The 25,690-nt window shown below is 42.4% G+C and overlaps 2 protein-coding genes across 3 annotated transcripts; one reads left to right on the top strand and one right to left on the bottom strand.

Moving 5' to 3' along the window:
- The first annotated feature begins 20 nt into the window (after window positions 1-20).
- Window positions 21-1,895, top strand: LOC124012819 (NF-kappa-B inhibitor-interacting Ras-like protein 1). 2 transcript variants are annotated; one of them, XM_046326796.1, is made up of 4 exons: window positions 21-163; window positions 287-397; window positions 785-1,026; window positions 1,322-1,895. In XM_046326796.1, the coding sequence occupies exons 2-4, from the start codon at window positions 304-306 to the stop codon at window positions 1,562-1,564; spliced, it is 579 nt and encodes a 192-aa protein (XP_046182752.1). In that variant the 5' UTR covers window positions 21-163; window positions 287-303; the 3' UTR covers window positions 1,565-1,895. The 2 variants fall into 2 exon arrangements, with proteins under 2 accessions (XP_046182752.1, XP_046182753.1); XM_046326797.1 differs by having other exon boundaries at window positions 785-1,037; window positions 1,322-1,464.
- Window positions 1,896-4,762: 2,867 nt separating this feature from the next.
- Window positions 4,763-24,788, bottom strand: LOC124012798 (ubiquitin-conjugating enzyme E2 E1-like). The gene is made up of 6 exons (XM_046326765.1): window positions 24,636-24,788; window positions 23,681-23,829; window positions 23,058-23,108; window positions 6,620-6,752; window positions 6,095-6,242; window positions 4,763-5,914 (listed from the first exon to the last, which is right to left on the bottom strand). Exons 2-6 carry the CDS (start codon window positions 23,821-23,823, stop codon window positions 5,817-5,819), a joined length of 573 nt encoding a protein of 190 aa, XP_046182721.1. The 5' UTR covers window positions 23,824-23,829; window positions 24,636-24,788; the 3' UTR covers window positions 4,763-5,816.
- Window positions 24,789-25,690: the final 902 nt, after the last annotated feature.

Here is a 25,690-nt window from a genome sequence, read left to right as displayed (position 1 = left end):
TCCCCTCGCCTCTGCACATGCGCAGAAAATCATTGGAACTTCCTTGTCAAAAGAGAATGGATGTTGTGATTTTAGCTAGCTAAATAACTTCAAAGTTGGTTAGCGACCAAGTTTACTCCAATAATAATTGTAATCTTTCCGTTTGGCCAACTCTTACACCAAGGTACTTGTTTTATCGTATCAAGCCAGCTACGTAAACTTTGGATGCGATGTTGACGAAGATGCTTCAGCTACAGTAGTTCATTTTTCTTATTCTTATTTTACATTTATTTTTGTGCTATTGCAGGTTTTCGCGTATTCGAAATGGGGAAAGGCTGCAAAGTTGTGGTGTGTGGTTTGGCATCTGTAGGAAAAACAGCCATCCTTGAACAGCTGTTATATGGTAATCACGCAGTTGGTAAGTTGATGACTGGATTGGTTGTATTTGAGAGATTAACACGGTATAAATGTGCTTGTAGTGTTAAAAGGGAATTTGTAATGTAGCCTCGAATGTCCAGTTATTGGGAGCAAAACAGTGTTCTGCACTTCTTTCACTATACAACTTTTGCAGTTGAAATCTGTAACTAAGTTTGTGTGTGGCGTGAATTGAAGACTATGGTCTGGGGTAAACCAGAGAACTGACCGTCCGACCTGGTGTGGCCTCACGCTCCACAGGGAGCCAAAGGAAACAAATTAATGCTATAGAATATAGATACTGTATTTCACCGAGAGTTGAGTGAGTACTGCCTACCTGCCAGACTGTTGAACACAACCATTGAATTCCATTGTCTCCTGTCTGTTGAAGGTTCAGAGTCCACTGAGACCCAGGAGGATGTGTATGTGGCGTCGGTGGAGACAGACCGCGGTGTGAAGGAACAGTTACGTCTCTATGACACCAGGGGGCTCCACGACGGCCTGGACCTTCCCAAGCACTACTACTCGGTGGCAGACGGCTTTGTGCTGGTCTACAGCGTGGACAGCCTGGAGTCCTTCAAGAAGGTGGATGTCCTCAAGAAGGAGATAGACAAATCCAGAGACAAGAAAGAGGTACTGGGATTGTGAGTGATTGAAACTCTCCTTAAGCTTTGCTAAGTGTGTGTGGTTTTGTTAAAGTGAGTCAGGTTTCGTTGATTGTTTTGGCCATAGACAGCTAATCAATCAAATGTATTTATAATGCCCTATTTACATCAGCAGTTGTCACAGTACTTTTATTCTAACCTGGCCTAGACCCCAAAGAGCAAGCAGAAGCACAGTGGCCATAACAATAAAAAACAATCAACCAAGACACAAATCAGAACCTTATGCTATTGTTGTTTAGTTGGAGTGTCCCCTCTTCCTGCAGGTGATGGTGATCGTGCTAGGGAACAAGACGGACCTGCGTGAGCTTCGCCAGGTGGAGCACGAGGCAGCGCAGCAGTGGGCGCGGGGGGAGAAGGTCAAGCTCTGGGAGGTCAGCGTCACAGAGAGGAACTCTCTCATTGAACCCTTCACTATGCTCACCAGCCGCCTCACACAGCCTCAGAGCAAGTCTGCCTTCCCTCTTCCAGGACGCAAGAGCAAGGGCACGACGTCCAACGACATCTGAACTGTACTCAACCTTGAGCGTACCTAAGATCCAAGTACTTCGGGGGAGGGGGAGATGTCAGAGTAGGATCGATGAGTTAGCCAGCCAACATACACTAATATTCTGACTTCATGTCAAGATAGATTGCCATGAAATATGGGCAAAGACATAGTAAGTGACTCGACAACCAACAACCTATTAAATTCCGTTAAAATAAAGCTTTTCTATTTTTTAAATACAATTGAAGTCAGAAGTTTACATACACCTTAGCCAAATACATTTAAACTCAGTTTTTCAGAATTCCTGACATTTAATCCTAGTAAAAATTCCCTGTTTTTATGTCAGTTAGGATCACCACTTTATTTCAAGAATGTGAAATGTCAGAATAATAGTAGAGTGATTTATTTCATCACATTCCCAGTGGGTCAGAAGTTTACATACAATCAATTAGTATTTGGTAGCATTGCCTTTAAATTGTTTAACTTGGGTCAAACGTTTTGGGTAGCCTTCCACAAGCTTCCCACAATAAGTTGGGTCAATTTTGGCCCATTCCTCCTGACAGAGCTGGTGTAACTGAGTCAGATTTGTAGGCCTCCTAGCTCGCACTCTTTTTCAGTTCTGCCCACAAATGTTCTATGGGATTGAGGTCAGGGCTTTGTGATGGCCACTCCAATGCCATTTTGCCACAACTTTGAAAGTATGCTTGGGGTCATTGTCCATTTGGAAGACCCATTTGCGACCAAGCTTGAACTTGATGTTGCTACAATACATCCACATAATTTTCCTACCTCATGATGCCATCTCTTTTGTGAAGTGCACCAGTCCCTCCTGCAGCAAAGCACCCCCACAACATGATGCTGCCACCCCCGTGATTCATGGTTGGGATGGTGTTCTTCGGCTTGCAAGCCTTCCCCTTTTTCCTCCAAACATAACGATGGTCATTATGGCCAAACGGTATTTTTTGACAAAAAGTACGATCTTTGTCCCCATGTGCAATTGCAAACCGTAGTCTGCTTTTTTATGGCGGTTTTCCTTACTGAGCGACCTTTCAGCTTATGTCTGACTCGTTTTACTGTGGATATAGATACTTTTGTACCTGTTTCCTCCAGCATCTTCCCAAGGTCCTTTACTGTTGTTCTGGGATTGATTTGCACTTTTCGCACCAAAGTATGTTCATCTCTAGGAGACAGAACGCGTCTCCTTCCTGAGCAGTATGACGGCTGTGTCGTCCCATGGCGTTTATACTTGTGTACGATTGTTTTGTACAGATGAACGCGGTACCTTCAGGTGTTTGGAAATTGCTCCCAAGGATTAACCAGACATGTGGAGGTCTACAAAAAAATGCTGAGGTCTTGGCTGATTTCTATTTGATTTTCCCATGATGTCAAGCAAAGAGGCACTGAGTTTGAAGGTAGGCCTTGAAATACATCCACAGGTACACCTTCAATTGACTCACATTTTGTCAATTAGCCTATCAGATGCTTCTAATGCAATTACATTTTCTGGAATTTTTCAAGCTGTTTAAAGGCACAGCCAACTTAGTGTATGTAAACTTCTGACCCACTGGAATTGTGATACAGTGAAATAATCTGTCTGTAAACAATTGTTGGAAATATTAATTGTCATGGACAAAGTAGATGTCCTAACCGACTTGCCAAAACTATAGTTTGTTAACATGATATTTGTTGAGTGGTTAAAAAACAAGTTACTGACTCCAACCTAAGTGTATGTAAACTTCTGACGTCAATGGTATACTTGCAAATCAAGAGATGTATCTTAATGTTTTTCAAAGTAAGCTGGCTAAATTAGTGAACCTGCTTTGTGATATACACCCCTATGGTTTCTGTGTGCTCCATCCCATGGGAGGGTTATAGTAGCTGCTTTACAGCAAGGTCTAGGCCCATATAATGTGCCTTGGGAGTGAGGCATATTACTACGTAGTGTGTATGGCCTACCAGTTTACTACCTAGTGTGTATGGCCCACCAGCTTACTACCTAGTGTGTATGGCCCACCAGTTTACTACCTAGTGTGTATGGCCCACCAGTTTACTACCTAGTGTGTATGGCCCACCAGTTTACTACCTAGTGTGTATGGCCCACCAGTTTACTACCTAGTGTGTATGGCCCACCAGTTTACTACCTAGTGTGTATGGCCCACCAGTTTACTACCTAGTGTGTATGGCCCACCAGTTTACTACCTAGTGTGTATGGCCCACCAGTTTACTACCTAGTGTGTATGGCCCACCAGTTTACTACCTAGTGTGTATGACCCACCAGTTTACTACCTAGTGTGTATGGCCCACCAGTTTACTACCTAGTGTATGGCCCACCAGTTTACTACCTAGTGTATGGCCCACCAGTTTACTACCTAGTGTGTATGGCCCACCAGTTTACTACCTAGTGTGTATGGCCCACCAGTTTACTACCTAGTGTGTATGGCCCACCAGTTTACTACCTAGTGTATGGCCCACCAGTTTACTACCTAGTGTGTATGGCCCACCAGTTTACTACCTAGTGTATGGCCCACCAGTTTACTACCTAGTGTGTATGGCCCACCAGTTTACTACCTAGTGTGTATGGCCCACCAGTTTACTACCTAGTGTGTATGGCCCACCAGTTTACTACCTAGTGTGTATGGCCCACCAGTTTACTACCTAGTGTATGGCCCACCAGTTTACTACCTAGTGTGTATGGCCCACCAGTTTACTACCTAGTGTGTATGGCCCACCAGTTTACTACCTAGTGTGTATGGCCCACCAGTTTACTACCTAGTGTATGGCCCACCAGTTTACTACCTAGTGTGTATGGCCCACCAGTTTACTACCTAGTGTATGGCCCACCAGTTTACTACCTAGTGTATGGCCCACCAGTTTACTACCTAGTGTATGGCCCACCAGTTTACTACCTAGTGTATGGCCCACCAGTTTACTACCTAGTGTGTATGGCCCACCAGTTTACTACCTAGTGTGTATGGCCCACCAGTTTACTACCTAGTGTGTATGGCCCACCAGTTTACTACCTAGTGTATGGCCCACCAGTTTACTACCTAGTGTGTATGGCCCACCAGTTTACTACCTAGTGTGTATGGCCCACCAGTTTACTACCTAGTGTATGGCCCAGTGGCAAAAAAACAAAGGTACTACCTTGATCAGGTCTGATGATCAAATGTCTGTTTAATCAGTTGCACCCTAAATAGTTGGTTGTGTATTTGTTAAATACTTTATTCTTTGTACATGTTTGAGAAATTTTTTATTAACTTAATTTATTTGTCACTTTACTAAACTTAAATTCCTAGTGGGTAGGAATGGGATAACATGTAGGACACAATTGTATGAAATGTCTGAATTGTTGTGAAGAGAATGTGACTTCTGTAGTGCATCCAAATATATCCTTTCTCCTGAAGTGTACACTCGTTCACTACTACAAATCTAAAAGCATTGGATGGGAGGCATGGGGCAGGAGTTTCCACTATGTTTCTTATACCACTCATTTCCTTTCAATTCAGGGAATTGAAGTGAACCTATGTTCCAATTCTCTTTCCTCCCAAAATGTACATGTCTTGTGTATGAGACCTAGCCAAATAACATTCTTGTGCTGCTACTTATTTTTTATTGTTGTCCATTGTTTTCTGACATATGCATGTATTTCAATTTAACAATAAAATGGAGGGACTGTTATTTAAAGAAATCAGCAAGACATGAAGCACAACTTTCCCACCTAGACATTGTGCTGTATAGGCTACAATATGAATGTTTCAGCATATATGTTATAGATTCAGATAGACATGCAAGAGGGCTTACACCAATGGTAACTAATATCTGAAAAATTCACACTGAAATGAGATTTGGAATTCTACCAGGTAACCATGCTGTGTGTGACAGGTTTATATAAACATACCAAACATGTAGAATTCATTTCCTTAGCTAAAAATTAAATAATTTTAAAGAACTTCAAGGAAACACATTGAAAAGCATTATTGCCAAAATAGATGCTAATATACGGGTCGGAGAACTTAAATACCATAAACAAAATATCAGGAGATGAAGAATTAAATTCCAAGATAAATATCCTCCCCTATTCTCTACCCTTCCTGTTCCCCCCCACTCCATCCCAGAAGGAGCTCTGACACCCCCTAACCTCCCCCTCTCATGTTGCCCAGGGTCGTAGTTGTTAGGGCATGCAACAGAAAACGTTTGGCTATGGGAAACAAATTAACTTTTGTTATTGGACAAGTCCATGTAGTGCCTAATGAATACGACCCAGTTCTGTGTATCTATGTGGCGTATCTCTTGGTCCACTGTTTGGCTATCCTGTCGTGCTCTGGTCTGTTGGTTGTGTATTGGGTGGCGATGCTTCCTACCAGAGGGTCAGCTGTAAGGGGTGGAGAACACGCAGAGTTATAGATAGGGTTTCAACGATAGTTTTGATCTGCCAGTACATATGCACACACGGAATTCCACATATGACAATGTTTGCACTTCAAAGCAGCCACTAATCAATGAATTTCAATGGAACCCGCATTCTAGTAGAATATGGTGTCTTAGGTCTTACCAGGGTTGCAGTCAGTGAGCAGGGAGCAGATGGACAGCAGCACCTTGGAGATGGTGAGGGCGGGGCTCCAGTTGTCCTTCAGGATGTCCAGACAGATCACACCCTGACTGTTGATGTTACAGTGGTAGATCCTGGTACGGAACGTCACCTAGGAAACAAAGTAGATCTATATCAATACACCCCGACTTGTTTATGTTCCAGTGGTAGATCCTGAAAGCAACACAGAAAGAATCTACTCAACAATGCAAACCGATATTCAGTCTAATCATGGAAGCCAAATTTCAATTTAAGCCTTTTTGAGTCTGGCTTGGTTAAATTGACCATTAACTGTTTGAAATTTGCAGAGAACTAGAGACCCTGAATTTCAATAAAATCCAAGTGCCATAGCTCCCTCCAGTGGTCAATATGGCAATAACAAGTTCCCTTCTCTAGTGAGAAAGTGGTATCCTACATAGCTGTGTAATATTGAGGAATGTTCTAATAATTGTTTGTGTCCGCTTGTTTTGACTAGAGTGTTTACCTTACCTTGGGTGGTTTGAAGGGGTAGTCTGGTGTAAAGGCGATATCTAGGAAGAAGACCCCTCCCTCGTACACAGAGCCTGGTGGCCCCAGGATGGTGGATCTCCACTCATAGATGTTGTCTCCTTTTGGACCCGCACTGCAAACAGAGGTACATTACACTGTTTCATGCAGTGGTGGTCGGTGCCTTTTTTCATGAGTATGGCCTTATTACAGCATATTGATGACTGTCATTCATATTCCATTCACCCAGTTCAATGTAACAGTGATAGGTTTAGGCTACTACATGACACTAATTTTCCCTGTACCCATCATGAGGTTGCTTCAACCTAGCTTATGAATGAACGTTTATAACGTAGGTGCACACAGGTCGAGAGAAAGATTTGAGGTGACAGACGGTGACACATTCAATAGTGCCTTGCACACTCTTGCTTGCATCTAGCTGATATAGGGTGTAATCATTAGTCCAACAGTTGCAAACAATAGTTTCTATTGGACAAATTCAGGTATGTTTATCCCCGTTTTGTTCCATTTAAGAAATATTAACAGAATCGGCGGAATGAATAGACCCCTTATCACCCTTAAAACACAGTTCACTTTCATAGCAGCCACAATGTATTCCTTCTGAAATTGTGTGCTCTCCTCTCACCTTCGCTTGTGGACCTCAATGCACAACAGCAGCTGTGTGTGACGAGGAGAACAAACCTTTCCAAGCCAAACTATATCATAACCGCTACACACAGCCTACATCATTGTCACCCTATTTTGTTTATTTATTGAACTAAGTTAGTCAGTTAAGAACAAATTCTTGTTTACTATGACGGCCAAACCCGGACAATGCTGGGCCATTTGGGAGTCCCATAGAGCGGCGCACAATCACGGCCGGGTGTGATGCAGCCTGAATTAGTTAAAGTAACGTCATAGTCAACATAGCTAACTAACGCATTAGTAAACCCACTACAATCATGCTGTAATGTTACAGTGTACAGTCAGTAAGCAGTTTAGCACTTACACCAGCGGGCCCTGTTAGCAAAGAAAATGTGTAAAACCAAAAGCTTACCTTGACTTGGAAGATTTCCAGTGTTGTGTTGGATAATCATAGCCAGCTAGATAACCTCCGTTTGAGCAAGGTATTTGAGTAAGCCAAACTAGCTGGCTGCACTTGCTAAGTGAAACTAAAAGACAAAATCTCTCTCCCTTGCTTCTCCTTCATTTTGGAAGAAAATAACATTTGTTCAAATCTGCTCAACTATTGTCTCTCCTCACCACATTTTATGCACTGCAGTGCTATCTAGCTGTAGCTTATGCTTTTAGTACTACATTTCTCTCTGATCCTTTGATTGGGTGGACAACATGTCAGCTCATGCTGCACGGCAAGAGCTCTGATAGGTTGGAGGACATCCTACGGAAGTTGTCATAATTACTGTTTAAGTCTATGGAAGGGGGTGAGAGCCATGAGCTTCCTAGGTTTTGTATTGAAGTCAATGTACCCAGAGGAGGACGGAAGCCAGCTGTCTTCCAGCAACACCATGGTGCTACCCTACAGAGTGCTGTTGAGGCTACTGTAGAACTTCATTGCATAATAGTGTTTTAAATCAATTATTTGGTGTCATGATTATATTTAGTACAGGTTTATCTAAAAAGGATAACGTTTTAACGTGATTATTTTTATTACAATTCACTGAGGATGGTTCTCCTCAGCTGTCTTCTTTATGTGTACTGACTGTCATCACATCTCTAACCCATTAGCAGCTGCTAAACACAGTGTAATGCACACTAGGCTGTTATTACAGAAAATATAGCATAATGACACCACTTCAACAGAGCGGCTGAAAGACTGAAGAAACACTACCCATTTCTGATAATGGCAATCGCACAGAGATACAGTACACTACGTATAATACTATCTATTCTATTTATGTGGGCAATCAGCCCGTGAGTGAACATTCCTTTCAGTAATGTAAAGGGAATATTGCATGAATATAGAATGAATATTAGGAGTGATCTATCCGAGGTGGTCTTTCCATTTCAAGTACCTAGCATCCCAGGAGTAATGAGAACGCATCAAGGTTTTCTTCATTCATGAAACACTATGGATGGTATGTTTAATGTAGGGAAGACAACATGGCATTCATTTGATCGTTTACAGTGGGTTTACTTCCTCCCTTTGCTCGTTTCCCAGAGGTGTTCCCTCCCTGGCTGGATATAAACCACATCTCGAATGTCTGTTCTGTTCCCACAAAGCCTTCAGGAGACTTATAGAGCAAAACCACCCGGGGATATGAATCAGAATGAATCATAAACTGAAGAGGTGTTAAAGAGGGGGAACCCATCTGCCAGAAACTGTTTGGAAACTGAATGAAACAGGAAGGTATTTATTACCTGGATAAGAAAAAACATTTCACTTTCATAAGTTTTTCTACAGTGTGTCCCTCCCTTTGTTGAACTGAAATTGGTACTTAATGCAGTTTAAACCAAGTAAAATGTTATTCTCCAAATCCCGTACAAATATCTCTGATGATTTATGCATGGATGGTGCCTTCATTGATCGTGTCCACGCTTATAAATATCTGGGCATCCCGGATTGACGAAAAAGCTCTCTTTCAAAAAGCATGTTGATGAGTTAAGAAATTACGGATGAAAATGGGATTTTATAAAAATAGGTCATGCCTTTAATTAAATAGGAGAAAACTAATAATTCAGTTGACATTCATTCTGGTTATAGACTATGGGGATATTGTCTATATGACTATGAATGCAGCTGCCACTGTTTTGAAGCCATTGGATGCAGTTTATCATAGCACATTCCACTTTATTAGGGGCGATAGGTTCAGTACACGTCACTGCATTCTGTATTAGAAAGGCTGGTCCTTTAAGTGTTGTAGATGAGTTGGACTCTTTGTTTATAAAGCCCTCCTGCATAAACTTCTGCCGTACCTTACTTCATTATTAACTTATAGTATGACTTCCCAGACCCGGTCTCAGGGATGGCCATCTCTGTGGATCCCTTCCATCTCAACGGAGTTGGGCACATATACTTTCAGTTTTTTTGCACCTTGTGCGGAAAGATCTCCAAAGCACTTGGAGGAATTGGTGCCTTTAGGGCAGGAGTATTCAACCGAGGGTCCGCGGAAGTACTGCAGGGAGTCAAATCAAATGTTATGTCACATGCGCCGAATACAACCTTACCGTGAAATGCTTACTTACTTAAAAGCCCTTAACTATTTATTTAACGGCATTGTTGGTTAAGAACATATTTACAAAATAAACGGTTACAAAATAACGAGGCTTTATACAGGGGGTACAAGTACTGAGTCAATGTGCCAAAGTACAGGTTAGTCGAGGTCATTTGTACATGCAGGTAGGGGCAAAGTGACTATGCATAGATAAATCACGAGTAGCAGCAGTGTAAAAACAAGAGGTGGGGGGGGGGATCAATGTAAATAGTCTGGGTGTTGTTCAGCAGTGTTAAGACTTGGCGATAGAAGCTGTTAAGGAGCCTTTTGGACCTAGACTCCAGTACGTGCGGTAGCAAAGGTTGGGCCTTCCTCTGACGCACCTGGTATATAGGAATATAAGAATGTGAAATATCCAAATAATAGTAGAGAGAATGATTTATTTCAGCTTTTATTTCTTTCATCACATTCCCATTGGGTCAGAAGTTTACATACACTCAATTAGTATTTGGTAGCATTGCCTTTAAATTGTTTAACTTGGGTCAAATGTTTTGGGTAGCCTTCCACAAGCTTCCCACAATAAGTTGGGTGAATTTTGTCCCATTCCTCCTGACAGAGCTGGTGTAACTGAGTCAGGTTTGTAGGCCTCCTAGCTCGCACACTCTTTTTCAGATCTGCCTACACATTTTCTATAGGATTGAGGTCTGGACTTTGTGATGGCCACTCCAATACCTTGACCTTGTTGTCCTTAAGCCATTTTGCCACAACTTTGGAAGTATGCTTGGGGTCATTGTCCATTTGGAAGACGCATTTGAGACCAAGCTTGAACTTCCTGACTGATGTCTTGAGATGCTGCTTCAATACATCCACATAATTTTCCTCCCTCATGATGCCATCTATTTTGTGAAGTGCACCAGTCCCTCCTGCAGCAAAGCACCCCCACAACATGATGCTACCGCCCTGTGCTTCACGGTTGGGATGGTGTTCTTCGGCTTGCAAGCGTTCCCATTTTCCTCCAAACGTTATGTTTGGTCATGGTCATTATGGCCAAACAGTTCTATATTTGTTTCATCAGACCAGAGGACATTTCTCAAAAAAGTACAATCTCTGTCCCCATTTGCAGTTGCAAACCATAGTCTGGCTTTTTTATGGTGGTTTTTGAGCAGTGGCTTCTTCCTTGCTAATGTTGATATTGGACTCGTTTTACTGTGGATATACAGTGCCTTGCGAAAGTATTCGGCCCCCTTGAACTTTGCGACCTTTTGCCACATTTCAGGCTTCAAACATAAAGATATAAAACTGTATTTTTTTGTGAAGAATCAACAACAAGTGGGACACAATCATGAAGTGTAACAACATTTATTGGATATTTCAAACTTTAACGAATCAAAAACTGAAAAATTGGGCGTGCAAAATTATTCAGCCCCTTTACTTTCAGTGCAGCAAACTCTCCAGAAGTTCAGTAAGGATCTCTGAATGATCCAATGTTGACCTAAATGACTAATGATGATAAATACAATCCACCTGTGTGTAATCAAGTCTCCGTATAAATGCACCTGCACTGTGATAGTCTCAGAGGTCCGTTAAAAGCGCAGAGAGCATCATGAAGAACAAGGAACACACCAGGCAGGTCCGATATACTGTTGTGAAGAAGTTTAAAGCCGGATTTGGATACAAAAGATTTCCCAAGCTTTAAACATCCCAAGGAGCACTGTGCAAGCGATAATATTGAAATGGAAGGAGTATCAGACCACTGCAAATCTACCAAGACCTGGCCGTCCCTCTAAACTTTCAGCTCATACAAGGAGAAGACTGATCAGAGATGCAGCCAAGAGGCCCATGATCACTCTGGATGAACTGCAGAGATCTACAGCTGAGGTGGGAGACTCTGTCCATAGGACAACAATCAGTCGTATATTGCACAAATCTGGCCTTTATGGAAGAGTGGCAAGAAGAAAGCCATTTCTTAAAGATATCCATAAAAAGTGTCGTTTAAAGTTTGCCACAAGCCACCTGGGAGACACACCAAACATGTGGAAGAAGGTTCTCTGGTCAGATGAAACCAAAATTGAACTTTTTGGCAACAATGCAAAACGTTATGTTTGGCGTAAAAGCAACACAGCGCATCACCCTGAACACACCATCCCCACTGTCAAACATGGTGGTGGCAGCATCATGGTTTGGGCCTGCTTTTCTTCAGCAGGGACAGGGAAGATGGTTCAAATTGATGGGAAGATGGATGGAGCCAAATACAGGACCATTCTGGAAGAAAACCTGATGGAGTCTGCAAAAGACCTGAGACTGGGATGGAGATTTGTCTTCCAACAAGACAATGATCCAAAACATAAAGCAAAATCTACAATGGAATGGTTCAAAAATAAACATATCCAGGTGCTAGAATGGCCAAGTCTAAGTCCAGACCTGAATCCAATCGAGAATCTGTGGAAAGAACTGAAAACTGCTGTTCACAAATGCTCTCCATCCAACCTCACTGAGCTCGAGCTGTTTTGCAAGGAGGAATGGGAAAACATTTCAGTCTCTCGATGTGCAAAACTGATAGACATGCCCCAAGCGACTTACAGCTGTAATCGCAGCAAAAGGTGGCGCTACAAAGTATTTACTTAAGGAGGCTGAATAATTTTGCACGCCCAATTTCAGTTTTTGATTTGAGAAAAAAAGTTTGAAATATCCAATAAATGTCGTTCCACTTCATGATTGTGTCCCACTTGTTGTTGATTCTTCACAAAAAAATAGTTTTATATCTTTATGTTTGAAGCCTGAAATATGGCAAAAGGCCGCAAAGTTTAAGGGGGCCGAATACTTTCGCAAGGCACTGTAGATAATTTTGTACCCGTTTCCTCCAGCATCTTCACAAGGTCCTTTGCTGTTGTTCTGGGTTTGATTTGAACTTTTCACACCAAAGTACATTCATCTCTAGGAGACAGAACGCGTCTTCTTCCTGAGCGGTATGACAGCTGTGTGGTCGCATGGTGTTTATACTTGCGTACTATAGGTTTGTATAGATGAACCTGGTACCTTCAGGTGTTTGGAAATTGCTCCCAAGGATGAACCAGACTTGTGGAGGTATGCAATTTTTTTGAGGTCTGTTTTGATTTTCCCATGATGTCAAGCAAAGAGGCACTGGGTTTGAAGGTATGCCTTGAAATACATTCACAGGTACACCGCCAATTGACTCAAATGTCAAATTAGCCTATCAGAAGCTTCTAAAGCCATGACATCATTTTCTGGAATTTTTCAAGCTGTTTAAAGGCACAGCAAACTTAGTGTATGTAAACTTCTGACCCACTGGAATTGTGATACAGTGAATTGTAAGTGAAATAGTCTGTCAACAATTCTTGGAAAAATGACTTGTGTCATGCACAAAGTAGATGTCCTAACAGACTTGCCAAAACCATAGTTTGTTAACAAGAAATTTGTGGAGTGGTTGAAAAAACAAGTTAATGACTTCTACTATACACACAAAAAATGGAATTCTTTATTTCAACGTTCATATAAATATAGCTAGCAGCAGAATAAACACATTTTGAATGACATACCTGCAGTGGAAAAGAGGAGTTTATTTTTAATTATGTCAACTTTATTTCTCAACTCCTAATATTGTCTGACATAGGCTTTGAAAAAGCATCCGCTTACCAGTCGGCTGGTAATCTTTCTTTCTTGGCTCTATTCAATACGTATTGTGGAAGTTCAGCATTACTGTGGGGGCAATGTTCAGGCATAAGTGGAGACTGCATTCATGCATATGTCGGCTCAATCGGAAAATTACCTTCACATTTCTATCGTGCAATCTTTAAACGCTTCAGCAATACAGCCTGAATAGAGCCCTTAGCTATGTGTTGGCAAAAAGTAACCTTGGTTTAAACAACTCCAAACACATTTTTGTTAATAGCAGCTTATCTTTACCTAATAGGATGAGTTTACACTTCCTCAACAAAAATAACAATCTACCAAATATATTCATTTTAGAATGTTGATACTTCCTCCTTGCCATTCAGCTGATAAGACATTATAAATATATATACACATTTCTTTGCTAACATGATGGGGGTTCCTGGGTCGCCGGTTTGCTTGGCCGGGGGTTCCTGGGTCGCCGGTTTGCTTGGCCGGGGTTCCTGGGTCGCCGGTTTGCTTGGCCGGGGGTTCCTGGGTCGCCGGGTTTGCTAGGCCGGGGGTTCCTGGGTCGCCGGGTTTGCTAGGCCGGGGGTTCCTGGGTTGCCGGTTTGGGCCGGGGTTCCTGGGTCGCCGGTTTGCTTGGCCGGGGTTCCTGGGTCGCCGGTTTGCTTGGCCGGGGGTTCCTGGGTAGCCGGTTCCCTGGGTAGCCGGTTTGCTTGGCCGGGGTTCCTGGGTCCTTTGCTTGGCCGGGGGTTCCTGGGTCGCCGGTTTGCTTGGCCGGGGGTTCCTGGGTAGCCGGTTTGCTTGGCCGGGGGTTCCTGGGTAGCCGGTTTGCTTGGCCGGGGGTTCCTGGGTAGCCGGTTTGCTTGGCCGGGGGTTCCTGGTTAGCCGTTTGCCTGGGAAAGGGTCCCTGTGAAAGAAACCGTTGAAGACCCCTGTTCTATGGCATTTCAGACTGCTATTAGGGGACCTTTTTACTCTATCATGGGTCTGTTTATGATTGTTTTGCTTTTCATGTATTGGTTTTGTATGATAACGTGTATATGGTAGTGCAGTTTGTGTATATTGTATTTTGATGTGTATTGTTGTGCTAAACAGGGCTCACCTGGAAAAACAAACCTTGGTCTCAGTATTGACTCCCTGTCAAAATAAACAAATCACTGATAATACAAGAGGCAACAGTTTCCCAACGAACCATGAACACAGCAAGGAAAACAGCCTCCATTATTCCAATAATGGGTCCAACTCCAATGATCATGACCTCCGAACAAACACAGCTCCTTTCAGATATAACAGCTCAGAGATACAATAGGTAGCAGCACTACTTTGGGTTTATAAGAGCTAGCTAACAACGCAGCGTGGGCTAGACACTTCCACCCCAGGGAAAGGCCTTTTTATAGATATGAAAAGCTTTCGAGACTTTGGCAGCAGTCACACACACCCCATCAGTCACACAACAGCTTCAACACTAACAGTAACATTGTAATGTGTAAAAGAGTTGAAGTCCCCGCCCACTCGCAGAAATCTAATTAGCATATCCCCCAAAAAATCCCCATACAAATCTGTCACTAAGCTAGAGATCCGTTTTTGCATTGGATGCATTTCAATCCACCGATGTTGCACTTCTGCGGTGAAAAGTGAGAGCTAGAGCGGTGTTTGTCAGACCATGAGACGTCCCGAAAATCGGTCTTCTCACAAAATTGTCTGCAGCGTCCGATCAGTTTGACCTTACAAAAAAATGTATAGAAGTATATATGGAGACGGTTCATATGAAGACGGTTCATATGGAGACAGTACCAAAAATAAAGGGTTAAATACTTGTAAAAAAAATATAAATAAAATACTGTTTCCTGATCTTTCTTTCTTGGGCTACAGAGTGGCGCAGAGTTCTAAGGCATTGCATCTCAGTTCAAGAGGCATCACTACAGTCCCTGGTTTGAATCCAGGCTGTATCACATCCGGCCTTGATTGGGAGTCCCATAGGGCGGCGCACAATTGGCACAGCGTCGTCTGGGTTTGGCCGAGGTCGGCTGTCATTGTAAATAAGAATTGACTTGTCTAGTTAAATATTTTAAAAATGTCCCATGTCTCTCAGATATAAAGACAGGCACTCCAGAACATTTACATTACATTTACATTCAAGTCATTTAGCAGACACTCTTATCCAGAGCGACTTACAAATTGGTGCATTCACCTCAGAACAAACTTCATTTCGATTTTGTTTTGGCACTATCCACATAGTGAATATGTTATACAAAGCATTTGTATAGGTTAATAGCAGTAAGGGGTCTTAACATTCTAAATCAAATAGTTCAAATGGCCCTTGATATGACCTTCTTAAAACAATTCCATAAAGCTTCGTAGAGTCCCCTCCCCTGACTTAGAATGTTATGGGTTAAGAGAAGGAGAAAAAAAATCCCTGGCTCTCAATCTAAAAAAATAAACTCAGAGTAGACTAGAGGGAGTAAACAAAGAATCACCTGCACCTCAGATGGATTACAATAACTACTGGCATATCTTTAGAGGAACAAACAGGCACACAAAAAGGATCTGAATACTTACGTAAATCCTTTTATTATTTTTTATACATTTCTAAAAACCTGTTTTCGCTTTGTCATTATGGGGTATTGTGTGTAGATTGCTGTGACGTAAATGAATGTGGAAAATGAAAGGGGTCTGAATACTTTGAATGCACTGTACACACACACTACAGGCCTTCAACATTCAATTACTGTCATGAGCCTTAACGCTGAGAATGTCAGGAATCCAGCGAGACGCTACCGCAAGGCCAGACACCCAGGGGCTACATCCTGAAGGGAGGGAGTATGAGTGTTTGTCAAAGTAAGGAAAATGAGTGCTAGAAAAAAAAGTGCAATTGAGCAATAGCCAAAGAGCAATCAAAGGAAAACGAATGGAAGTGAGCGAGAGAGATGGGGAAGTGAGAGAGTATGTGATGTTTGCACTATGACGACAAGACCGTTTAAAAATAAAACGAGGCTGGGGTGTGTGTGGCATGCCATGTCAAGTATAATTAGATTTTGATGAATGGCATCTGAGGAACGTAGTGTCCATAAGAAAACATGACATGCTTGCTATGGCAGAAAACATCCAGTTCAGGGAAATGGACTTACTGACAGGTTCATTAAAACCCCTAATTACCTCATGCAAAGAGCGTACATTGCATTTAAAGATAGTGTGAAAAGGGCATTTGTGGCCTTGGACCCATCTGCATTGTAGGTTTACTGGGTCGACTGATCTTTTTACATTATCATTTGCTTCATGGCTCCAGCAACTATGGTGATACATAACCAGGCCAGTGCAGTACGGCTTGGCCAGTCTCAATTGTGCGAAAAAGGGAAGTGTCCATCCATCAGAAACACCCCACAGACAGATTCATCAATGAGTAATCCAGCACACATCTGCAAGGCATCGGCCTAGCCTCCTAATTATTCATACCCAAATGAACAGACTGTTCAATGAAGCATACTAAATAGAGATGTACAAAAATGAATTCGCCTTTTCAGCTACTTAGCAAAGGGAGCACAACTAGTGTGTGTTTACATACACAGTGAAAGGATTATATAGAAGTGCAACACTGCTGGCTCCCTCAGTGGCAGGGGACAAAGACTCATCATTAACAGATCTGACAACTGGGTTTGAACCCAGGTCTCCTACACCAAGCCATACGACTGTGCTAGTCTGCTGAGCTAAAGCCTAGGCATTAGTTCGGGGGAGTTAATGCAAGACTTCAGGTCTCTGGCAAGACGATTTGTCACACAAGCTTGGTTCACTGAATTACTTCCGTTCTTTGACACAACCACCAGGTCTGCTCAGTCCACCAGTCTGGTCACAGCAGACTGTCTCTGGTTGGAACATAGCGCATAGAGTCAGCCCCCCCCCCCAAAGCACGTACCCCCCCACCTTCCCAAGCACCTGGGCCACACGTGGTGATGTGGTTCTAAACCCCCATAAACCCTCTGGATTAACCAGGACTCCTTCCTCTTCCCCAATACCACAGCAGCACCATAGCAGGCCACAAAAAAACACCTATGGATTGAATGACTAAATAGGATTTCTTTGTTCATGGTCCTCTTCAGCTGCAGAGTGTAAAGCTAAAATAAAATACGTCGATTGAGCCAGCCTCTGCCAAATCCATAGCAGTCATATGCCAGGGTCATCGGCTAGCTAATGGTCTGTTTTGGAACTGGTGTGAGTCTGTCAGTTGTGGTCTGGAGAGCTGCTCCAACATGCAATCAGGTCACTTCTCAAGGTCTAGACAGGATCGTCATGAGCCACAATTCCATAAGCTTGTTGTCAGCAGCAGAGAGTAAATTCTGACCTCATTGAACAAGATATACACTACCTTCTGAAAGTACTCACACCCCTAGACTTTTTCCACTTTGATGTTACTGCCGGAATTTTAAATGTATTCAATTGAGATTGTAACTAATCTACACATAACACAAAAACGGAAGTGTTTATAGAATGTTTTTTTTTATTAACCTCTTTAAGTCGACCCTCTACTTTTTCGAACATTCTGTTAAAAATCACGCAACATTTCAGCGCCCTGCTACTCATGCCAGGAATATAGTATATGCATTTGATTAGTATGTGTGGATAGAAAACACTCAGACATTTCTAAAACTGGTTAAATCACGGCTGTGACTATAACAGAACGTGCGTTTCATCGAAAAGTGCAGGAAAATCTGATCACTGAAAATGGAAAAATATATCCATGCGCCACTTCAACCGATTGATAAAGGTGAACCACATTAAATGGGGCCGAGGTTGCAATACCTACAGCTTCCACACGATGTCAACAGTCTTGTCATTTGCCTAGGCTTTGTTTCTTGGTCAAACGAACAAGAGACAGCCCATTTCTTCAGGTCTCCGACCGGATATTTTGGTTGAGATTTACCCGGACATTATTTCCAGACGTACAGCTATAGAATATACATTGCCTCGTGATCAATTTGATCGCTTATTAACGTTTACTAATACCTAAAGTTGCATTACAAAAGTATTTCGAAGTGTTTTGTGAAAGTTTATCGTCGACTTTTTTAATTAAAAAAATGACGTTACGTTATAAAACGCAATTTTTTTCGTTGATCACACAGTCTTCATAGATCGATATCTAGGCTATATATGGACCGATTTAATCGAAAAAAAGACCCAAATAGTGTTTATGGGACATCTAGGAGTGCCAACAAAGAAGATGGTCAAAGGTAATGAATGTTTTATATTTTATTTGTGCGTTTTGTGTAGCGCTGACTATGCTAATTATTTTGTTTACGTCCCCTGCGGGTCTTTTGGGGTGTTACATGCTATCAGATAATAGCTTCTCATGCTTTCGCCGAAAAGCATTTTAAACATCTGACTTGTTGCCTGGATTCACAACGAGTGTAGCTTTAATTCAATACCCTGCATGTGTATTTTAATGAACGTTTGAGTTTTAACGAGTGCTATTAGCATTTAGCGTAGCGCATTTGCATTTCCAGATGTCTAGATGGGACGCCTGCGTGTCAGGTAGGAGCAAAAGGTTAATAAAAAATTTAAAGCAGAAATGTCTTGAGTCAATAATTATTCAACTCCTTGGTTTATGGCAAGAATAAGTTCAGGAGTAAAAATGTGCTTAACAAGTCATATAATAATAGGCATGGACTCATTACGTGTTCAGTTATAATAGTGGTTAACATGATTTTAAATAACTACCCCATCTCTGTACCCCACACAAACAATTATCTGTAGGGTCCCTCAATTGAGTAGTGAATTTCAAGCACAGATTTAACCAAAGACCAGGGAGGTTTTTAAATGCCTCGCAAAGGGCAGCTATTGGTAGGTGTAAAAAATTTAAAAAGCAGACATTGAATATCTCTTTGAGCATGGTGAAGTTATTAAATTACACTTTGGATGGTGTATCAATGCACCCAGTCACCACCCAGTCACCACTAATATACACCACTAATATACTAATATGTCCTTACCTCAGTTGCTGAGGAGGAAGGAAACTGGTCAGGGATTTCACCATGAGGCCAATGGTGATTTTAAAATGGTTAAAGAGTTTAATGGCTGTGATGAGAAAAAAAAAGTTTTTGATCCATTCAGTTAACTTACTCCACAATACTAACCTAAATGACAGAGGTGAAAAGGAGGAAGCCTGTATAGAGTAAAAGTACTCTAAAACATGCATTCTGTGTGCATTAAGGCACTAAAGTAATACTGCAAAAAGTGTGGAAAACACACTTTCTGTCCTGAATACAAAGCATTATGTTTGGGGCAAATTCAACACATCAAAGTACCACTTGTCAAGCATGGTGGTGGCTGCATGATGTTATGGGTATGCTTGTCATTGGAAAGGACTAGAGAGTTTCTTTTTAGTATACATTTTTTTGGAATATAGCTATAAGCACAGGCAACATCCTAGAGGAAAACCTGGTTCAGTCTGCTTTCCAACAGACACTGGGAGACAAATTCACCTTTCAGCAGAACAATAACCTAAAACACATGGCCAAATATACACTGGAATTGCTTACCAAGACAGCATTGAATGTTCCCGAGTGGCCTAGTTACAGTTTTGACTTAAAATTGTCTTGAAAATCTATGCGAAGTCTTGATCAACAACCAATTTGACTGAGCTTGAAGAATAACATGCAATATTGTCCAGGTATGCAAAGCTCTTAGAGACTTAGCCAAAAAGACACAGCTGTAATTGCAGCCAAAGGTATTGACTTGGGGGTATAAATACTTTCAGTACCAGTCAAAAGTTGACACACTTACTCATTCCAGGGGTTCTTTATTTTTACTATGTTCTACATTGTAGAATAGTGAAGCCATCAAAACTACGAAATAACACATATGGAATCATGTCGTAACCAAAAAAAAAGTGTTAAACAAATCGAAAATATATTATATTTTTGAGATTCTTCAAAGAAGCCATCCTTTGACTTGATGACAGCTTTGCACACTCATGGCATTCTCTCAACCAGCTTCATGAGGTAGTCACCTAGAATGCATTTCAATTAACAGGTGTGCCTTGTTAAAAGTTAATTTGTGGAATTTCTTTCCTTCTTAATGTGTTTGAGCCAATCAGTTGTGTTGTGACAAGGTAGTATACAGAAGATAGCCCTATTTGGTAAAAGACCAAGTCCATATTATGGCAAGAACAGCTCAAATAAGCAGAGAAACAGCAGGCAATCATTACTTTAAGAACATGAAGGTCAGTCAATCCAGAAAATGTCAAGAACTTTGAACGTTTCTTCAAATGCAGTTGCAAAAACCATCAAGCGCTATGATGAAACAGGCTCTCATGATGACCGCCACAGGTAAGGAAGACCTAGAGTTACCTCTGCTGCAGAGGATACATTCATTAGAGTTATCAGCCTCAGATATTGCAGCCCAAATAAATGCTTCACAGAGTTCAAGTAACAGACACATCTCAACATCAACTGTTCAGAGGAGACTGTGAATCAGGCCTTCGTGGTTTAATTGCTGCAAATAAACCACTACTAAAGGACACCAATAATAAGAAGAGACTTGCTTGGGCCAAGAAACACGAGCAATGGACATTAGACCGGTGGAAATATGTCCTTTGGTGTAAAGAGTCATAATTTGAGATTTTTGGTTCCAACCACCCTGTCTTTGAGACACAGAGTAGGTGAACGGATGATCTCCACATGTGTGATTCCCACCATGAAGCATGGAGGAGGTGTGATGGTGTGAGGGTACTTTGCTGGTGACACTGCCAGTGATGTATTTAGAATATAACGCACACTTAACCAGCATGGTTACCACAACATTCTGCAGTGATACGGCATCCCATCTGGTTTGCGCTTAGTGTGACTATCATTTGTTTTTCAACAGGACAATGACCCAAACCACACCTCCAGGCTCTGTAAGGGCTATTTGACCAAGAAGGAGAATGATAGATTCACCTGACATCAACCCAATTGAGATAGTTTGGGATGAGTTGGACTGAATTGGACCGCAGAGTGAAGGAAGAGCAATCAACAAGTGCTCAGCATGTGGGAACTCCTTCAAGACTGTTGGAAAACCATTCCTCATGAAACTAGTTAAGAGAATGCCAAGAGTGTGCAAAGCTATCAAGGCAAAGGGTGGGTACTTGAAGAACCTCAAATCTATTTTGATTTTAACACTTGATTATTACATGATTCCATTTGTGTTATTTCATAGTTGTGATGTCTTCACTATTATTCTACAATGTAGAAAATAGTAAAAACAAAGAAAGACCCTTGAATGAGTAGGTGTAGCAACTTTTGACTGGTACTGTACGTAAATTACATAAAAATTCTAAAAACATGTTTTCACTGTCATTAAGGGGTATTGTGTGTAAATGGGTGAAACATTTATTGAATGAATTTTGAATTCACACTAACAACAATGTGGAATAGGTCAAGGGGTATGAATACTTTAAGGTACTGTACATACAGATATTAACTCCCTCTGTGACCTTCAAGGTTCATTAACACATGACAAGGAGCTGCTTTAATATCTCCTGTCTCCTTAGAGTGTGTGTGTGTGTGTGTGTGTGTGTGTGTGTGTGTGTGTGTGTTGTATTGCTACAGGCCCAACTAAGCACATCTCTTCTTTAACACTTAACTGGCCTTCCAGGACACATGTCAGAATTGTGTGTATCATGTCAGGTCGCTCCTACCAGGTGGCGAATCGCATCTCTGCATGTCTGGCAGACATATCAGTGTGGATGACGGATCACCACCTCAAGCTGAACCTCGGCAAGACGGAGCTGCTCTTCCTCCCGGGGAAGGACTGCCCGTTCCATGATCTCTCCATCACGGTTGACAACTCCATTGTGTCCTCCTCCCAGAGCGCTAAGAACCTTGGTGTGATCCTGGACAACACCCTGTCGTTCTCAACCAACATCAAGGCGGTGGCCCGTTCCTGTAGGTTCATGCTCTACAACATCCGCAGAGTACGCCCTGCCTCACACAGGAAGCGGCGCAGGTCCTAATCCAGGCACTTGTCATCTCCCGTCTGGATTACTGCAACTCGCTGTTGGCTGGGCTCCCTGCCTGTGCCATTAAACCCCTTCAACTCATCCAGGACGCCGCAGCCCGTCTGGTTTTCAACCTTCCCAAGTTCTCACGTCACCCCGCTCCTCCGTTCTCTCCACTGGCTTCCAGTTGAAGCTCGCATCCGCTACAAGACCATGGTGCTTGCCTACGGAGCTGTGAGGGGAACGGCACCTCAGTACCTCCAGGCTCTGATCAGGCCCTACACCCAAACAAGGGCACTGCGTTCATCCACCTCTGGCCTGCTCGCCTCCCTACCACTGAGGAAGTACAGCTCCCGCTCAGCCCAGTCAAAACTGTTCGCTGCTCTGGCCCCCCAATGGTGGAACAAACTCCCTCACGACGCCAGGACAGCGGAGTCAATCACCACCTTCCGGAGACACCTGAAACCCCACCTCTTTAAGGAATACCTAGGATAGGATAAGTATTCCCTCTCACCCCCCTTTAAGATTTAGATGCACTATTGTAAAGTGACTGTTCCACTGGATGTCATAAGGTGAATGCACCAATTTGTAAGTCGCTCTGGATAAGAGCGTCTGCTAAATGACTTAAATGATGTCGCACACACACACACACAATCAAGCCTACCTGCAGTTCGGTGGTGGATCCAAAGTAATGTCAGCCAACTCCTTCTGAATTCTGAAATAAAGCACAAATTCAAATGATATCATTACTCACATGGTCTTGATTCTTACAGCAGATAAATAATATGGAACAAGCATAGCCACATGAAGTATTTTGGGTGGGGGCTATGAGAACCAGATGCATTGTCATGGCAGACAACCAAAATGCCCAGAAGGCTAATTTTACCAAAGGATTGAGACAGATCATAAAACAGGTTGAGGACAAACATATACAAACTCCATTGTGCAATTTTTTTAAGCATTCCTCTTACCACAATTTAATAACACACTTCAAGTTAATATGCAAATTAGTTAGCCTTTGATTCAATGGGATGACCATTTTTTTAAAAGTTTGACAACCGTGAACTGAAGATGGTTGAGAACATTTTAAAACGGTCGACAAAATATTTATATACGTAACATATTCAGAAAGTTGTCCACTACAAATCAAACACAGTGACACGCGCCAGGAAATTATAAGACGATACATTATATCAAGAGTGGCTGCGCGTGAGCCACTATATTACAACATATCAACTCAATGAAACATTGTATGTATTTGACAGCAACAATCAGCCTAGTCCTTACCTTTTGGCGCTGGTGGAGAGGAGTTTGGAGGTCTTGCTCATGATGGCTTTGCTTTCTGCTCGTTTCTTAGGCGCGTTTATTTTTAACTGCTGATAAATTGAGGAAGAAGAACTAACGCTGGCACGCGAATCCTCATCCGACATAACGACCTGTACAGACGAAAATAAAAAGCAACATTCAGGCTACAGAAAAACAACAAACACCTAAGATCTATACCTCCCAGTTCAGCAGCACTGCCAATATTCGATGTATGCCATCAATAACCAGCAGCAACAATGCGACCTTTAACGTAACTGGCTCCAAGCAACGATAGGTTCAGAGGTTTACATACTCAATTCAATATGAACTTATCCTGCTTATAGTAAAATAATTATCCCCAGTCTTTCATAAGGCTCTAAGAGATTAACCTAGTGACCTTATGCTAATGTTTGCACTGAAGCGTTATTTTAGCTGGGTTGTGCTACAACAAAGGAGCACACAGCTCTTATTATTTACAGCCAAATAAGACCGACGGGGGGGGTTGCCTATTGCCTTATTCCCTCAATTGATTAAATAGCCCAATGTAGCCTAAAATGGATTGGACAATGTTGCATTCGTTTGGGGAACTTTTCTCATTCCCACTGAGTGAGTACTCTTTGACTTGAAACTTTCACTTTGAAATCAGATGCACATAAGAGAATTTGCCGAATATTTATGCTAAACTAGTTGAATCTGTAGACCGAAGCCAATGTGTTTTACAATTCGACCGAATATTGGCATCTTTATCCCTCGACATTCAGCAAAAGCTGATCTCAGTCCAGTCTTTAGGACAGACCATTTTCTTCAATTTCCCCCGACGGATAGATCCTATCCACCGACGAGATCCAAATGTCGACCCCCCCAGACGCGCCAAACAATACAATATGGATACATATTTCACGATATTTTAAAAGCATTCATTGTTAGATATGCCCACCTTTCTTTGTGTCGGTGAATGCCTGGACGCGTGCCTCTTGCAGAGCGGAAGTGTGGGTACAGCAGCAGACGTAGCTACAGTTATCCAGGGCAATGGATTCCCTCTCGGTTGAGTACACCCGATGACAACGTCAAATTGAGAGCTAGCTGGGCACTGCTCTAAAATTCAGGAAAAGAGAAAGTCAACAGACAGGTGTGCGCTGATTCTAACAGACTATTGTGGACATAAGCCTATATACGGTGAACAAAAATATAAACGCAACAATTACAGTTCATATAAGGAAAGAGTTCATGGAAGCACGACATCTCCTTCACATAGAGATGATCAGGCTGTTAATTGTAGTCTGGAATGTTGTCCCACTCCTCTTCAATGGCTGTGCAAAGTTGCTGGATGTTGCCTGGAACTGGAACCCACCGTCTGTCATACACGTAGATCCAGAGCATCTCAAACATGCTCAATGGGTGACATGTCTGGTGAGTTTGCAGGCTATGGAAGAACTGGAACATTTTCAGCATCCAGGAATTGTGTACAGATCCTTGCGACATGGGGCTGTGCATTATCATGCTGAAACATGAGGTGATGGCGGCGGATGAATGGCACGACAATGGGCCTCAGGATCTCGTCACGGAATCTCTGTGCATTCACATTGCCATCGATAAAATGCAATTGTTTTTTTCCATACCGCAACCATGAGGCACTCTGTTCACAACATTGACATCAGCAAACCGCTCACCAACACGACACCATACAAGCTATCTGACATATACCAGGTACAGTTGGAACTGTGATTCCCTGTGAAACACACTTTTCCAGCGTGCCAGTGGTCATCGAAGGTGAGCGTTTGCCCTCTGAAGTCAGTTATGACGAGTACGCAGATAAGCTTCCCTGAGACGGTTTCTGACAGTTTGTGAAGAAATTCTAAGGTTGTGCAAACCAATAGTTTCATCAGCTGCCTGGGTGGCTGGTCTCAGACGATCCCTAGGGGGAAAAAGCCGGATGTGGAAGTCCTGGGCTGTCTGCGGCTGAGAGACCGGTTGGATGTACTGCCAATTTCT

The sequence above is a fragment of the Oncorhynchus gorbuscha genome, linkage group LG24 (genome assembly GCF_021184085.1).
Source record: "Oncorhynchus gorbuscha isolate QuinsamMale2020 ecotype Even-year linkage group LG24, OgorEven_v1.0, whole genome shotgun sequence".
NCBI classification, from domain to species: Eukaryota; Metazoa; Chordata; class Actinopteri; order Salmoniformes; family Salmonidae; genus Oncorhynchus; species Oncorhynchus gorbuscha.
This window is presented reverse-complemented; position numbering and strand designations above follow the sequence as displayed.

What these genes read in the sequence shown, in the direction of transcription:
- LOC124012819 (XM_046326796.1), top strand. Translation starts at nt 304, where the DNA reads ATGGGGAAAGGCTGCAAAGTTGTGGTGTGTGGTTTGGCATCTGTAGGA. An exon ending in ATATGGTAATCACGCAGTTG is followed by an intron (nt 398 to 784) that starts GTAAGTTGATGA and finishes TGTCTGTTGAAG; the next exon opens with GTTCAGAGTCCACTGAGACC. An exon ending in AATCCAGAGACAAGAAAGAG is followed by an intron (nt 1,027 to 1,321) that starts GTACTGGGATTG and finishes CTCTTCCTGCAG; the next exon opens with GTGATGGTGATCGTGCTAGG.
- LOC124012798 (XM_046326765.1), bottom strand. Translation starts at nt 23,823, where the DNA reads ATGTCGGATGAGGATTCGCGTGCCAGCGTTAGTTCTTCTTCCTCAATT. An exon ending in CTCTCCACCAGCGCCAAAAG is followed by an intron (nt 23,109 to 23,680) that starts GTAAGGACTAGG and finishes GCTTTATTTCAG; the next exon opens with AATTCAGAAGGAGTTGGCTG. An exon ending in GATCCACCACCGAACTGCAG is followed by an intron (nt 6,753 to 23,057) that starts GTAGGCTTGATT and finishes CTCTGTTTGCAG; the next exon opens with TGCGGGTCCAAAAGGAGACA.